The following is a 17,782-nucleotide window of genomic DNA, read 5'->3' as shown; positions in this document are numbered from 1 at the left end:
ACTTTCACCAAGTCCAGACAGTAGGACAATTTTCACTATAACTCCTTCCTTTTTTTTTTCCCCTCTTCTTTTCATGGCATCCAATATATGCTAATCACATATGTTTAGTCAATCAGGTTCTGAAATACTCCTCTCAAAGTAGTTTTCAATGAATTGCCCATCATACACTTGATTGTTCTAGGCATAGATCAATTTCTTCCAAGAATTTTCCTTCATTATAATAAATACAAAATTACCAGATTTTTTTCTCAAAAGGAAATCCTATCAGGGATAGTAACATCTCTTGTAGAAATGCAATATGCTACAAACATCCAGGCACATCACGGGACAGTAGAAATAGGCGTGGAAAAATACCATAGCATGGAAGCGTTAGAGGGAGCTCTGTGAGCAATGGCTATGTGGTAAAATTTTTGTACTTTCGAATTAACTCATTTTGTAAAATACCATGTCTGTGATCTAATTTCCACTGCTTGCATGATGCCATTCACCTGCAGTGCAGGAAGAAGACCATGACATCTCCCCGGACAGACAAAACACCGTATGCCCAGAAGTTTCAGACCACCCATTTCCATTAATCCTCAGCTGACAACAACTGGTACTGCAAGAGGTCGGCCTCTCTTTGGTTGTTTTTTTGTTTTTGTTTTTGTTTTTTAAGAGCAATTTGCATTTCATTTTACTAATTCTACTCTCCAATTATTACTCTCAATCCATTGCTTGAATTATCTATTGCTCCATAAGGAATGACATTTCCTTTGGCTGAGAAACTAGCTTTATCATACTACATTAGCGGTGACAAATCTTACCAAGTGCAAAGTGATGGCTGACTTTCCTGTTTTGGCAGACCCACAGAGGAGGCATAGGGCCAGCACCTGCGGCAATTACTGACAGATTGGCCCAATTGCCACAGCTTTGATGGCAATCTGCATAGGATTATCAGTCACACATTAAACAGCCTCCTTTCAATTCACCAAAACAAATGGTGTCACCAAATCTACCCACACAATTCCCTACTTTCAATAACTCCACTGTTGAATTTCTCTGTCCAATCCAATGAGGCCTGCCCGCCAAGCTCTGTGATGATGGATGGAGTCGTTAGTGTTTTACTTTCTACACTGAACCTGAAGCCAAAGCATATGGTCAGACAGATGTTCCAGCAGTGGGCTCTATTTGATCTGCCATGTAGGTGTCCACTTATACTGGACCTTCATAAAAGAACACTAAGTCATAAGTTACAGTCCAACCCTGTTTCAACTCTTTTACACCCTCAGAATTTAAAACGTGTTCTGGTAACAGAATACTCAGAACATGTTTCACTCTGGATTTCAGCATAGACTAATTATATATTACCCTCACACCTAATCAAATAACTTCAAATGGACAAGATGGACAAAAGGCAGCTAAATGTTTATAGGCTATTGCCATCTATGGCTTGATTAGTAATGCCAGAATGTACCACATACTCACTTTGCCTCGTTTATTATTGAGGTAAACTGCATACACAGTGAATTGGAGGGAACTTAACTTCTAATAAATGTATATGCACCCATGGGCCCAACACTCCAGTGAATATACATGACATGTACATGACCTCAGGAAGTTTCCCCTGTTCACTTCTAGTCCCTCCTCATCACCCACAGTCAAATACTGTTCTGATTTCTATCACATAATTTAGCTTTATTTTTTCTGGTACTTTTTTTTTTTTTTTAACCTATCCCCTTTCCAAAAACACACTATTGCTGAGATTTATCCACATTGGTAACTCATTCTTTGTTCTTTTTTTTTTTTTTTTTTTTAAAGATTTATTTATTTATTTATTTGACAGAGACAGATCACAAGTAGGCAGAGAGGCAGGCAGAGAGAGAGAGGAGGAAGCAGGCTCCCTGCTGAGCAGAGAGCCCGATGCGGGACTCGATCCCAGGACCCTGAGATCATGACCTGAGCTGAAGGCAGCGGCTTAACCCACTGAGCCACCCAGGCGCCCTCATTCTTTGTTCTTGCTGAGTAACATTCCATTGCTTGAATGAACCACACATTGTTTGCCCATTCTCCTCTTAATGGATATTGGGTCTCCTTACAATTACTGGTTTTTATGAATAAAGCTGTTTTAAACATTCTTACACAAATTATTTTCTGAACAAATGTCTTTATTTCTATTGTGTAAATGTCTATTTCTATTGTGTAAACATTTCTATTGTGTAAATATGGGAGTGGAACTATTGTGTCATGCTAGTTATTTTCTTATATATTCACTTTTTGCCACCATCACTTTATTCTTCATCAGTAAACACTGCAATGAAAGGACATGACTAACATTTTTAACCTAAAAAAATATATATAACCTAACTTTTCTCTTTCCTGTGAGAAAATTATCTGACACTTCTCAAAAAATATAACCAGGTTTTTTATTATTTTATTTCAATATAAACTATACATTAAAATTTCATTTGTGATCTTATTTCCTATAACCCATGTTTACCATAAGCCCTAATTTTATAATCCACAAATTCCCTACCATGAGGGTTCTTTGAAATCAAAAAACAGCACAGTTCTAAAACTTGTTGGAAGCACTGGAAAACATCTGTTCATGTGGGGAAAAAATTGCAAATCGTTAACCTGACAACAAATGTTGTGCTTATATCTGGAATGCATGCTACTTCATTGAGTTTTATGATCAAAAAGGAATTTGGAAATTCTCTACAAGAGACTAAAGTCTTTATTCTAACTAAGTCCCTTTTCCAACAAGAATGAGCTTAACACACCATTTTAAGCTATGGCCCAAAAAACCTCATAATTTTACCATATCGCTAGCTTTTTGACATTAAACAGACCTCTAAAAACAGTCATCCATGTTGTTTTACGCATCCCTAGTTCATTGAGCTTGTACAAGGAGGTTAATTTAGGTAATGTATTTTGTCATTGTTTTCTAAATATCTAGAGTGAATGACCTAATGTTTAGACTCGGTAATTATATTGAGATCTTACAGGAAAGAACACTCCCTAAAGATACATCCAAAAACCACTGTGATATATACCTTATGAATTACCCAAGGTTAGCTGGGGGAACTCAAGTGTTTGCTTTTGTGCACTCTATTTTTTTAATTTACCTAATAATTTGTATGTCATTTTAAACAATAAAAAATGACTGACAAATCAATTGTGAGCTAAAGATAGTAAGTGAGAGATTTATCTTTTTAAATGTATTTCCATATATAAATTATTTTATTTATTTATTTGTTTGTTTATTTTAGACAGAGGGAGAGAAAAGAGGGGGCAGGGGAGGGGCAGAGGGAGAGAATTTTTAAGCAGACACCTCACTGGGCGTAGAGTCAGATATGGGCTCAATATCACAACCCTGAGATCATGAACTGAGCCCAAACCAAGAGTCAGATGCTTAAAGGACTAAACTACCCAGGTACCTCTCCATATATAAATTATTTTAAATGTCAAATGCTATCAGGTATTATGGTTAAAGTATTTGTAGTATATCATTTTTCCTTTATAACAGATATTTGGCTGCTTTTCTGTTCTTTGGTGTTTTACCCCATATTTAAGCATTTATTAACTGACATAAATACTGTATAATGGAAGTGATTTGAAAAACATAAAAAATCGATTGCCATTTTTAAATGACACCTACCATGGCAAGTATAACAGCTACTCCACTACCCCATTACTTCTGTGACAGGATGCAGCGTCCTTTCATTTTGGGTTGCTTCTAATACATTCTCAGTACTGTCCACAGGTATTTTCAGCAACTGTTCTCACAATGGTAGTTAATTTCAGGGGCCATTGTTACCCATACAAAACGAGTAACATAAACAATTTCACAGTCTTACATCAAACAATAAGGTCATGAAGGCCATGTCTCAGGTCATTAAAAGATAATGCAAAGATCTAGTTTAATGTCTTATAGCTGGAAGGGATCTTACTTTCTACCCACATCTCTTTTCATAGATAAGGAACTTATCTATAAAATAGACTCAATAGTTCAATGAATTCTCTAAGTACACACACTTAAGTGGGTTGGAAGGGTTAAAAGTTTCAAATTAAAGTTAGAAGTAACAGTTCGGCATCTTGATTTCTTGTAGTCATTCTGCACCAAGTAAACAAGACTTGACATCAATTTTTATGAGTTGACTTGCAGATTCATTATGGAATCCAGATTCTTTCTGCTTTATTATATTTCTACCACTTTAAATCACTGGCCACATTCAGACTGACTCACTATACATTTATATAAAATAACTAGTCTCAATTCATTTGAAAATATCCCTCAACTAAGTAATGGATAGTTTTCAATATTAAACACAAAGAAGATAGATTAAAAAGAATGACTTAAGTTAATTTAAGTGGTATTACTGAGAAAGTAGAAAAGCTTTTTTAAACAATAAGGCAAATATGTTAACTGCTGAGGAACTGGGTAAGATCACTGTCAAAACAGAAGAAAAATACCCAAATTCACCTTAGGATGTGTAAAGAAGAGGAGAAAAGGAAAGCAGATTAGATGTTTAACAGAATTATTTTTTATCTCTCATCTTTCTTTGAAAAATGACAGAAGGAATATTTTTTAAAACTATTCTGAAATAGGCCAATCCACAAAGTAGGAAACAAACAATAAATGAGCAGCATTTTGACTGCAACCCACTCAGACCAGCAGGGCCAGAAAGTCTTTGTTGCCACAAGGCAGCTGGTGTCTGAGTACACAAAACCCTTTTATTTCAATGCCACATTAAATCCTGGGGCATAAAACCAGAGGCAGACTACAGAGTCTCTAGTTCTCCAAGACAAGACTGTATGGATCACAACTAAAGTCAAATGCCAACTAAAGTTCCCACCTAAATAAGAAAAATTAACTGATTAGGAAAAAATGTCTAAAAATTGTTTATTTAGTCTGAGAGAGAGAGAAAGAGGGATTCCGACTTCATGTTTAGCTGATAAAATGGCTGCATATTATATAGTACCCTCTCTATAAATAATAGCTTTTTTTTTTTAAAGATTTTATATATTTATTTGACAGACAGAGATAGCAAGAGAGGGAACACAAGCAGGGGGAACGGGAGAGGGAGAAACAGGCTTCATGCTGAACAGGGAGCCTGATGCGGGACTCGATCCCAGGATCCTGGGATCATTACCTGAGCCAAAGGCAGATGCTTAAGGACTGAGCCACCCAGCCACCCCTATAAACAATTATCTTGTATTTCAATGTCTATAGAGGAAATCAGCCTAATCACACACACAAAAAAATAGGTGCTTCGTTTCCTTTTCACATATTCAGAATGATATCCCAATACCTGCAAATCAAATGAATTACAAAAATAGTGATAATTAAGTCTATATGAGTATATGGGTTATGACATCAAAGGAGATATGAGGATTTGGTAAGAAATTTATAACCTCTAGTACAATATTAGATACTCTACTAGGTATGACTTAAAAAATCATTTATTATAATCATGACCCCAACCTCCCACAACCTAATGATTATCCCCAACACGAATTTCACCTCTTTAAAAAGATGGTAAAATGAATGCTGAGGTCTATGTCCAAAAAACTATGCTAATCTTACAAAGATTTTTCTCTTTTGGTCCCTATTGACAGTCTTGGGAATTTAGTTCTAACCAATTAAATCCCTTCCTTCATTCTGATGCAAATAGCACACCAAAATAAGAAGTGCTCAGGGAATATTATTACATATGTTCTAGCCTCAAATATTTAGTTTAACAGTCATCTTTCCTTGGGCCAGTCTCCTGACTTTAGTGCTGCTCTCTGCCCCTCCTGCCCCTACCCCCAGTGCTCGAGGACTGGCAGATACTCTCTGAAGACATGGCACATGATCTCTGAGTCTTTCAAAGCTTTCTGTGATGTACCCTTTACATTTCTCCAACATATGCTAAATTGTAATTCATTAAATACATATTTACTGAGGATTTAATATGTGCAAAGCAAATGTCTTGACCTCATATCTGTGATTAACCCTTGTACACAAAAGTTCTAAAAAAAATTTAATTGGCCCTCTTCCAATTCATATTTCCAGAAGTACTCCCAAAGGTTTCTTAAACTATTTTTTTAAAGGTACCAGAGTATGACAGTTCCTACTTAAGTGACATGCTCTTGTAAGTTGAGTTTTCAAAACATTAAATGAGGAAATTTTCATTTTTTCCTACTTTGAATGGATTTAGAAAAAAAATTATTTTTACAGTCGTACATAACTTTAGAGAAACATCAGGTTTCACTAAAACTAACCCAAATATTTATTAACTATGTACTATCATCTACTTTATTCATCTTCTCAAAACAGAAATATCTGAGATGAATCTGCTGTCAATTAAAACAAACCTACACGAGAGAACTTGTCTCTCTCTCTCACACATACAGGAATGACACCAGAAGCAGTACTCTGTGATTTTTTAAAAATCAAGTGTAACCGTTGGTTCAGCTGTCCACTTGGCCTTACCTGCAGCCATAACTTGTTATGCACAGCATCTCTCCCTGTAGCAATACACTGAAATGTAGCATTCTGCCCTGCATTGACCTCCACGTCCCCCAGACGGAGAAAATGAGGAGATTTATCTGTGAAGGCAGAAAAGAAATATATTATTTTCACATGAAGAAAACATGCCATGTTACTTTTTCCCGAGAGAATAATGATAATAGTTTTACCTTTGGCCAACACGAATACCATATGGAAGAAAATGGAGTTTTCTTTGTGATGAGATACAACCCCCACTCACAATCCTCTCCCCCCCCCCCGATAATTGCTAGAGCATTGTTGTATACAGAGACAGCAGTCAATAACTACTGCTGACGGTTGGCCAGAGCATGTTGTGTATGGGTGATAATAAAACAGTGACACGTCAAAGAAAGCAAAAGAGGTCAAATAATCACTGAAAAGGAATCAATCAAACAGGCATAAATCAGAGCATAATAGAAAAGTATAATGAAAACATACAACAATATCTAACATTCTGACATAGACATGGTTGTCAAACTATTAATTTACAACTTAACCAGTGAGATCGTCTCTCTATCAAAAAAAGATTTGTTTTCAATAGCTGTAATTCTCTAGTACTTCAAAGAACAAGGGAATATTTTCGTTTCTCTCAAATGAAATATCTGCTTCACCGATGCTAAATCTACTTCTTATTCCTTCATAGTTGGAAGAAAGTTACCCTAAAGCAGTATCAGACCAACAAAAACTGATGACTATAATCAAAACCTACATGACTTATATAACTCTCAAATTAGTGTTCTCTACAATTACCCTTTAAAACTGAAGCTTACTGATGTTTTCAACAGAAAGAAAGTAAACATACACAGGAAAAGTTAAGCCTCAATAAGGAAAAGCAAGCTCATAGAGGACTATATCACAGTAAAACTGCCACTGTGCTTAATTCCTATTTTTATTTGTTTACTTCTGAGAGCCTTTCTTTTACATTGCTCTTCCAGTAAGTGTAAACAGTAGACAAAAACATCACGCTCATATACTAATGGACTGGAAGAATTTATGAGCAAACCAACTCGAACTTTGAATGAGATGATTTTGCTCCTCTTTTTCTTAGAATGTACTGAATGGAATCACCTATTTGACCCTTGCCCGCTACCTCTTTCTGCAGCACCTCGTCTTGGTGTAGCCTTTAAAAAGGGAAATGCTTGAACTAGAACAGTGGTTCTCAAATCGTGAACTCAAAGTCGGCAGCTGCAGCACCACCAGGGAACTTATCACAAGGGTAAATTTTCTGGCCCCACCCCAGACTTACTGAATCACCACCAAGGCAGAGGCCACACAAACCGTGATCTGCTACTCCTGTAGGAGATGCTGATGCACAATGGGATTTAACAAGCTCTCAAAAGGAGCACAGCCATGGCCGCTGGCATAGTGCTCCCCTCCCCATTCACAGTGTTTATGTGAGAAAATTTCCACCGGGAGGATTACTGAACAGATCATCTAGAATTCATGGGCCCTGTAAAATACTGCTGTTGGGAGATATAGGTAAAGTCTGAATTTATGCCAGCTGTTTTATGTCTGGCTGGACTGAATGCATGTAACAAATGTCTTTCAGGAAATGTGATGTACACACAAAAATTAGTCACACCATCTGAAGATCAACCAATGGGCATCTAAAGACACAACAAAACCATGTGTTCATCCACTGAGCTCTTTGTTTTGTTTGCTTTCTATCATTTTGTTGTTTCATATTGATTAATCAGATACTTATTATAAAAAATTTAGTCTGAAGCTTGGAATATGGCGAACTAATTCATTCTCTTCCCTTCAACTTCCTTTTTTTTTTTTTTTAAGATTTCATTTATTTATTTGAGAGAGAGAGAGCGCACATGAGCGAGGGGAGGGACAGAGGGAGAAGGATAAGTAGATGCCCCACTGAGTAGGGAGCCCAATTTGGGGTTCAATCCCAGGACCCTGGGCTCATGACCTGAGCTAAAGTCAGACACTTAACTGACCGAGCCACCCAGGTGCCCCTTTCCTTCAACTTTCAACTGAGCATGTCACATGTTAGTAAGGTTTCTTTCAGTTTCCTTTCTTTTTTTTTTTTTTTTTAAAGATTTTATTTATTTATTTGACAGAGAGAGAGATCACAAGCAGGCGGAGAGTCAGGCAGAGAGAGAGAGAGAGAAGCAGGCTCCCGCCAAGCAAAGAGCCCGATGCGGGGCTCGATCCCAGGACACTGAGATCATGACCTGAGCGGAAGGCAGCAGCTTAATCCACTGAGCCACCCAGGCGCCCCTTTTAGTTTCCTTTCAGTTGAGCTCTGATTTGTTATTCTTCTTTGCTTTCCTAGACTACTTAATAAAACCAAAAGATGGAGTCTGCCCTATCTAGAGTTTCATTTAAATTTGCATTTTGTTTTCTGTAATTAAATAATTAAAAGAACTCTTCAGTATGTGTGCAATTGGTTACAATTCTGAAGACGATTTGAATCAAAAATTCTAGAAATACTTCAGTGTTCTTTTAAAACTGAACGGAAGGTTAGGACTAACAACAAAAGAGACAGCCACAACCAAGTGATAAACAGACAACAGTCACTGCCAATATAAAACAAGTGTTGAAAGGACATAGAAAAATACAAATCTTAATCACAACCTACCACAGGGATAGCTTAGCACTTGGATGTCATCAATGGCAATATAACCACTCCTCCCTCCTGAGACTTCAGCTTCAAATATTACCTGTCAGGAAGAAATCGAAAACACTTACAATCATTTTTAAGGAATTTTCACAGTAAAAGAAGAATAACTAAGTAAAAGTAAAAGAAGAATAGGCACACTTAGGAAAATTAAATTTGAGTTTTATCCTGTAAGAATTAAAAATTTATTTTATACTGTAAAGTAATTTCCTAAATCTTGTTTGTTCAGTGAGCAAACAAAAACATTACTGAGGTGGAGCAGCTAAAAAAATGATTCAAGCAATTGTTACTATGTGTTAGAATTCTTGAATGGGCATCATCTAGGCAGAATGAATAGGCAATACAGCCAATCTCATATCCCTGAATTTTCTCTTATTGATTTTCTCCATTTTTGTTATTTATTTAAAGTACAATGAACACATACAATGTATCAGGCAGTAGTGAAAATACCAAATGATCTACTTTTATTTTTTTACCCTATTTTTTAGAAGATTTTGTTTATTTATCTGATAGAGAGACACGGCGAGAGAGGGAACACAAGCAGGGGGAGTGGGAGAAGGAGAAGCAGGCTTCCTGCAGAGCAAGGAACCTGACACAGGGCTTGATCCCAGGACCCCAGGATCCTGACCTGAGCAGAAGGCAGATGCTTAACAACTGAGCCACCCAGGTGCCCCCTACACCCCCTATACCCCCTACACTTTTAAATAGCTAAACCTTCAAAGACAGAGTCCATCGGCTAGATTAGCAGTATTCCAGGCAAAAGGAACAATGTACAGTGGAATAGAACAGAGGTGTGTTTGGGGGGAGCCAAATGAATGTCATCTGTATGGCTACAAAGGTTCAAAAGGGAAGAGGTACGATTAGAGAGCTAGGCATGGAAGACCTTAAATACCATTGTACTAAAATCAGGAATACATTCTGTCGATAATTCCACATTAATAAATATTAAACACAAACGTTTCCATATTTACATATAAGCTCACATTACAAAGTTCTGTTGTTACAATCGATAGAAAAGCTTCATATAGCCTTTGATTTTTTTAATAATATGTAGTGTGACTTTTCAAGAGAAACCATATTTAGCATGCCACATTTTATTTGACTATGGCCTCCTTTATTTGACTATGGCCTCCTTTATCAACATTTTATTTCAACATTTCAACATTTTATTTGACTATGGCCTCCTTTATTCATGGAGATACATAGATTATTTTTGGAGTATTCTGCAAAACATTTGGGAAATGTGCTGGAAATTAATGTTTAAAGTAGCAATATAGTATATTAGAAATATATATGCCTGTAAGGTGGAGGATGGACTAAAAGAAACCAAGACTGGAAACAGGCAATGTGCTAGTAGGAGTGGACATAGAGAGATATAAACAAAAAGGAAAGATAAAAATAATGTTACGGATATGGATAAAATAAAACTTTTTGGCTTGTCAGTTACGGTAAAATACAGAGCAATTCTACCTCCAGGCTTGCAACACTAGGTGAATGGTATTATCAGAGTCCCTAACCAGAACTAGTGAAATAGAAAAAGGTACAAATTTTAGGGAGAAGAAGACTAAGCACATTTCAAATCTGATTTGCCTAAGGTACATATGGGGTAAAGGCTTACAGCATAACTGGACAAACATATCTCAAAAATAAGAGATAAATCCACAATAAAGCCATAGATTTGGAAGTCATCATCATGGAAATGAGTTACAGATTTACAAGTTAACATGATTAGTGAATAAGATGGCACTGGAGAAAACCACTGAAATGGAAAGCAGCAATACAACAGCAGAAGTAAAGCCAACAAAGTATGATTCAGACATAATGTCCATGGAAAGAAGAGAAGTATCAGGAGTTTTGAGGCAGGTCAACACTCCCACCAAAAAAAAAAAAAAAAAAAAAAAGAAGAAGTTTGGAAAGTAATAACTGTAACTTTAAAATATCAGATATCTGCATAAACAACGGCATTTAGATGAACACAAATTTTAGGAGGACAGAGCCTCTCCAATGCGACCCCTAATCTTCGGCCATGTCTCCTTTCCCATAGGAATTATTTGCCAATTCCAGGATCAGGGTGTGGTTCTAGCTTAGCACAGACAGCAGGTCCTCTGCTGGGAGAGTATAAACAGTAACCCTTGCTGTGCAGCACTCCGGAAATTTGGAAGTCTAGATTAAAAAAAAAAAAAAAAATGTTGGCTGTGGCAAAAAATATGAAATGTAGGGAAGAAATCAAGAAAAACTAAAATTAAAAAGTATCAATTAGAATTAACCATTAGGAGTTTTCCGGTAATGTTTGGCAGACAGTTTTACCAAATGGAAGGGGTAGAAGATTGAGGGACTGAGTTGATAGTGACTAACATTCACTGAACACTTACTATTTACAAGAGACTATCCTAAGCTAGCATGCACATCATCACACTCACATATGTCATTCTCTCATCTCTCCTGCCACCCAGACACAGACACACACACACACACGCACTTAATCCTCACTACAATCATATAAGGTTAGTATTATTTTCATCCTTAATTTAAAGAAAAGTTAAGTAACTGGACCAAAGTCGTAACCATTAACAAGTGGGGGGGCCAGGAAAGAGCTGAGCCCAACTGCCTCCAGCTTCTATTGTTCCATCAATTTTACTACACTGTCAAGATAAAAAACCAAATGCAGAGAGAGCATTTCTTTTTTTTTTCTTTTTTTAAAATTTAATATAATTTTTTTCAGTGTTCCAAAATTCATTGTTTATGCACCACACCCAGTGCTCCATGCAATATGTGCCCTCCATAATACCCACCACCAGGCTCACCCAGCCCCCCAATTCCCCCTCCAAAACACCGTTTGTTTCTCAGAGTCCATAGTCTCTCATGATTAGTCTCCCCTTCCAACTTCCCCCAATTCACTTCTCTTCTCCATTTTCCATGTCATCCATGTTATTCCTTATGCTCCATAAGTAAGTGAAACCATATGATAACTGACTGAGAGCATTTCTTTTAAACAGGCTTTACATTTCTTTAGAAAGTCTAAAAAGTTAAACTTTAACGATTAACATCATTTCAAATAGTACTTCCTTTAAACATTATACTGATTAGATAGCAGTATCATCAACATTACACACTTTCCACTGTCTTCCTATATTCCTCTACCCACCCCAAAGCCAATGCCAAGGGGACGCAGTAGACCAGGTGGCTGGTTGGTCTCCCATCCATCCGTTCCCATCACAAACCATCCCCTGTGATACTTCATTCTTACGTTGTTTGTCCTTTATGATTATTGATGTCACTGGCATAAGCTGAAGCTGAGAAGGAGAACGGGGTCTTTGTGGGAAGAGAAATACTTCACAATGAAGGATGGCAAATCTATGAACACAGAAATGTGTGTATGTGCCTGTGCAAGCACACATGTGATTTACATTTCATGTAAGTATATCTGAAATGAAAACAATTGTTATGCCACTCTCCACATATTGGAACAAAGGCTTAGCAAGAAATAGAGGTGAGAATCAGAGATGTTAAATAAAGTGTAACTTGGAGTGGCTGTGGTAGAAGTCCCTTTCCTGGTGCTGAAAAAACTTGTACTTGACTCCCAACTCTCCTGTTTACAGATTCTTGAGCAAATCCCATAACTTTTTGCAGTCAAATCCCAAGTCCTTATCATGGACATAATGCAACTTTCATTATAGAGTTTTATGAGAAGTAAACAATAACAGATGTGAAAGTGCTATATATCCCCAAAGGTATGCTCATCCACACTATTAATGTATGAGATTTGTATAAGTGTATCCTACGAAAATAAGTTTTATTTGCTTGAACAGTAGTTCAGGAGAAGGGAAGGTAGAGAGTGAAAAAGTCAGAAAACTGTTTTTGAAGAAAAAAACTACATTTTTTAATGAATGGACCACATATTTGTGTAATTAATCATTGTTGGTTATTCCACTTCCTTTGTAGCCAACATTAAATTATTTAAATTTCTTAAGTTTATCTTAGTTTTACCTTCTCCAATTGTTCTACTTCCTCTGCTTCATATAGGAGATAGCTTATATATGTTTACTCCACCTCCTGAGACAAAGTTTCTTACTTGTTCATTTAAACTGAGCTTTTTTTCTGGACAATAAGTTTAGGCCTGGATTTAAAAGAGGAGCAGAATAATCGGTCCTTTATTAGAGAAAAGAAGTGTTTCTGTTTTTAGTGACCTCATTTTCTCTGCTAAGTGTTGTATTTGCCTCATTAACAAGAGCTGGAGGAAATTTCTAAGATCAGATTCCTTTACTATGAAGGATCTAATCAGCTTTATCACTTCAACAGAGCCCTCACCTTGTAAGGCTCTTGTGTCCAGTCAGGGGAAACAAATCGCAGTAACTTAATTACGCAAAGCTTGCTTGAGCAATGTTCAGGTCAGATCTAATGCCTGGTGTCAGGTAGTCAACCAGGGCTTCCCACAAGAAGAGAGCAAAGGAAGCCATACCAGATGTCAACTTTCACCTATCTAAGAGGCCAGCCTGGGAACAGAGTGGACGGACTCTGCTTTGCATGCTGTTTTCACTCCACTCCATTACCTGAAATACTGAAGGTAATGATTCCAATCAAATTTTTGCTACTCTAGCAACATTCTTGGATTGTTAACTAAATAAGTGAAGTAAGGCTGAATTAAAATAGGGGAAAAGGCTAACCCTAAAGAACAAGGACTTTATCCTTTAGCAAACTGAATTAATGCAGAGAATGTACCTCATATAAAGGAAAGCTAAACTCGAAGTCAGGAACCCTGTGATCTAATTGCTATCGCCTGTAACCCAAGCAATTGATTTAACTGGGTCTTCCTCCTTCCTCCCCTCATCTGGCCCATACTGGACTTGCTTACATCACAAGTTTGAGGTGAAGACTGAATGATATATGCACAATAATTAAATGACACATGAAATACATGTAATATAAGATATTATGGATATGAGAAAAATCTGGGGGAAAATACCCACAACTTCGTCCTTAATTTTCTTTCAATATTATCAGTGTTAAGAGTATAGACCCCAAAGTCAGAGATATTAGTTTACTTTTTTTTTTTTAAAGATTTTATTTATTTATTTGACAGAGAGACAGCGAGAGAGGGGACAAGCAGTGAAGCAGGAGCCAGAGAAGCAGGCTTCCCGCTGATCAGGGAGCCCGACATGGGACTCGGTTCTAGGACTCTGGGATCATGACCAGAGCCGAAGGCAGGTACTTAATGACTGAGCCACCCAGGTGCCCCTAGTTTACTTTTTTTAAGGGTAACTTTAAATTATGAAAGAAATTTATGTAAAGTTGTACCTGAAATTACCTTTGCAACTTTGTATATAAAGTTACTTTGGTGACTTATGTAAAATCTAAGCCTCAATTTCTTTTCTTTTTTTTTTTTTTAAAGATTTTGTTTATTTATTTGAGAGAAAGAGAGACAGAGACAGAGATAGCAAGAGAGAACAAGTAGAGAGGGAGAGGGAGAAGCAGGCTGCCTGCTGAGCAGGGTGCCCAATATGGGGCTGGATCCTAGGACCCCAAGATCATGACCCGAGCCAAAGGCAGACGGTTAATTGACTGAGCCACCCAAAAGAGAAACTGTTAGTAACCACATCAGGGCTTAAGGAAAGATTAAATGAGATATGCACATGAAATATTTAGCATAGCCCCTGGCATACAGTAAGTGAACTAGGTTAAGGAGCACTATCATGGGAGAAAGCATCCATAAAGAACATATGTAATAAAGTGAAATTTCTTCTCTTTCCCTTCTCTTTTTCTTCAAAAACTTTACCCTCTTCCCCAATTTGGGGGAATAAAGTAGAGACACCTGGCTGGCTCAGTCATAAAGCATGTGGCTCTTGATCTTGGGGGTTGTGAGTTGAAGCCCCATGTTGGGTGTAGAGATTATTTAAAAATAATTTTTTTAAAAAAATGTGGATATACTATATATTATGAACAGAAGTATGTCAGAATCATTAAGTATAATTGACCTCTCTCTCATGTGAACTTTAAACACGGCAGCTTCTTAAGGATATGGACTAGGCTACCTTCTCTCTTTTTGCCATACCTTCTACCACGATAGGATTGAGAATGATGAGCCTGCAAAAGGATGAAGGTATTGAAAAAAAAGAAGAAAAAAGTGTGTAGAGATATTAAAGGAAAGTGAAGGTACACAGTGCCACAAAAGCCAATTAAAAAATATCTGAAGTGGGAGATGTAAGAACCAAATCCTGGTAAAACACTAAGTAAAATGAAGATTAAAAATACCCTCTCATACATCTTATAACTCCCTGACCAGTATCTCCCCATTGCCCCAAGCCCTCAAACCCTAGTAAGCACCATTTTAGTCTCTCTTTCTATAAGTTTGGCTTTTTCAGATTCTATGGTATAAATGATATCCCACCAAAGAGTACACACTTCCAGTTATTAAAAAGTTCTGGAGATCTAATTTACAGCAGGGTGACTGAAGTTAGCAATGCTGTATTATACACCTGAAAGTTCCCAGGAGAGTAGGTCTTAAATGTTCTCACCTTAAAAACAAAAAGGCATTACACGACATGATGGAGATGTTAGCTAAGGCTATGGTGGTAATCATTTTGCAATATAAAAGTATATCAAATCACACTGTCTGCCTTAAACTTACACATGTTATATGTCAATCATATCTCAATAAAGCTGGGAAAAACTACTCTTATATGTGCCATTGAGGTTAGGAATGACCAAAAGAAGAGCCATCTGTATGAAGCAATAGAAATGGAAACCAGGGGTGCCTGGGTGGCTCAGGGAATTAAGCATCTGCTTTCTGCTCAGGTCATGATCCCACGGTTCTGGGATCAAGTCCCAGATTGGGCTCCCTGATCAGCTGGGAGCCTGCTTCTACTCTCCCCTTGCTTCTCCCCCCTGCTCATGTTCTCTGTCAAATAAATAAATAAATTCTTAAAAAAAAAATAAATAAAAAGAAAAGAAAAGAAATGGGGACCGTATTGGACAATGATGAAGACAGCAGAGGAGTGTGATGAATATAAAAACTCCCACAGGAAAAGAATCTGAATTGGTAGAGAGAAATTTACCTAAAAATGGAAGAAGAGGGGTACTGGGCTGGCTGGCTCAGTTGGTAAAGCAGGTGAGTCTTGGTATCAGGATTGTGAGTTCAAGCCCTTCAATGGGGATAGAGCTTACTTAAAAAAAAAAAAAAAAAAAAAAAAAACAACCTAAAAATTAAACAAAACTTAAAAATGGAAGAAGATATGGGATCAAGAGAAGTGTTTTAATTTATTATTATTATTACTTTTTAAGGTGGGAAACAAGTATTTAGAGATTGATGAGGATGATTCAGTTTGATATGGAATTTTGAGTGTATATGAGAAGGAAATGAAAACTCTTAATTTGAGATAGGAAAGAACAGAATCCAAATCATAGATCATATGAAGGGGTTCTAGTTTTTTAAAACACAAGGGGAGATGAGGATGAATGAAGACATGAGTAAGTGTGTAGGATTGGTAAAGGGAGTTTCTACTACATGGCCTCAATTTTCTCAGCTCTATGGGATTAGCTGGTAAAAAGAAGACTAGTTAGAGATTGGAAAGTATTGAGTGGAGTAGAATGGAGAGGAGGATTAGAAAGGGAATTGAACAGAAAAAAGTAGTAGGATTTCCAGAAGTGGTGTAAGCCCATTCCATTTGCAGTTGAGGAGCATGAATTTCTAGTAACCTAACATGAAGTGTGTGACTTTTAAGCAGATTGCTTGTTTTAAGTTTATAAAATCTAGCTTGGGGGGAGGGGAAGTAAACAAGGAGTTTACGGAAATGGCAAACATGACCAAAACGATTATGATGAAATCAAACTTTGATACAATAAGCAAGCTGTTGAAAAATTGGCAAAAGACAGATGGTTTGATGACATGGAGGTTCCCTTGAGGTTGATGGATAAGTTCAGCAAAATGAATGAAGGAGAAAGAGATGAGTTTATGTAGTAGTCAGAAAGTGAAATACTACATGCAATGTTAGAACACTTGTGAGATATTACGAGATCCATTTAATCAGAGCAGTAGGTTAAAATAAGGTAGAGGATTTTGGAGATGAAGGGGTGAAGGAACTGTCAATGGACTTTCCATAAAGACAGCACAGTCAGGTTGAAGGTGGGCCATGGCAGTGGAGAAAGCAACTCTAAGTGACGCCAGTAGAAAAGTATATGACGAATGGAAGAAAATGACTTAGAGGGAGGCTATGGGAAGGCAATAATGAAGATGATGGCATGAGTGAAAGAAAAGAAACCCAAACAGGTAGGAGTGTTTCCTATCCTCTGACTTAATCCTAAATTACATGGGGATTAATATCTGCTCTGTAAGAGACTGTTTGGGAAGACATGACCTCAGGCTAGAGCTACAAACAGAGCACAATTATAATTACATAATTCATTGTAGAAATACATTTTTGAGATTCATCTCCCCTACTAAAATATAAACTCATTGAAGACAGTGACTTTTCTTGTTCCCCACAGCATCAGTGAACCAACCATAAGAATCCTATTGAGAACTGAGGGTGGAAAGAGTTCGAACGTGTCACAAAACAACTAAGTAATGTAAGTGGCTTTTGGTTAATAGTTTGCCTCATGGGGAAATATGGGATAAGGTATTTAGTTCACTTTTACTTAACTCG

General features: G+C 37.1%; 1 protein-coding gene across 10 annotated transcripts in view; it reads right to left on the bottom strand.

The window, feature by feature from the left end:
* Positions 1-17,782, bottom strand: part of PTPRK (protein tyrosine phosphatase receptor type K) — a 586,903-nt gene that overhangs the window by 282,071 nt on the left and 287,050 nt on the right. For all 10 annotated transcript variants that reach the window (XM_044249247.1, XM_044249183.1, XM_044249202.1 and 7 more), the window contains exons 4-5: positions 9,105-9,186; positions 6,455-6,570 (exon numbers count right to left, since the gene is read on the bottom strand). In XM_044249247.1, the coding sequence (XP_044105182.1) occupies positions 6,455-6,570; positions 9,105-9,186 (198 nt within the window). The remainder of the gene's footprint in view (positions 1-6,454; positions 6,571-9,104; positions 9,187-17,782) is intronic.

Source organism: Neovison vison, chromosome 1, assembly GCF_020171115.1.
Source record: "Neovison vison isolate M4711 chromosome 1, ASM_NN_V1, whole genome shotgun sequence".
NCBI classification, from domain to species: Eukaryota; Metazoa; Chordata; class Mammalia; order Carnivora; family Mustelidae; genus Neogale; species Neogale vison.
The sequence above is the reverse complement of the archived record's forward strand: the minus strand, read 5'-3'. Positions and strand labels throughout refer to the sequence as shown.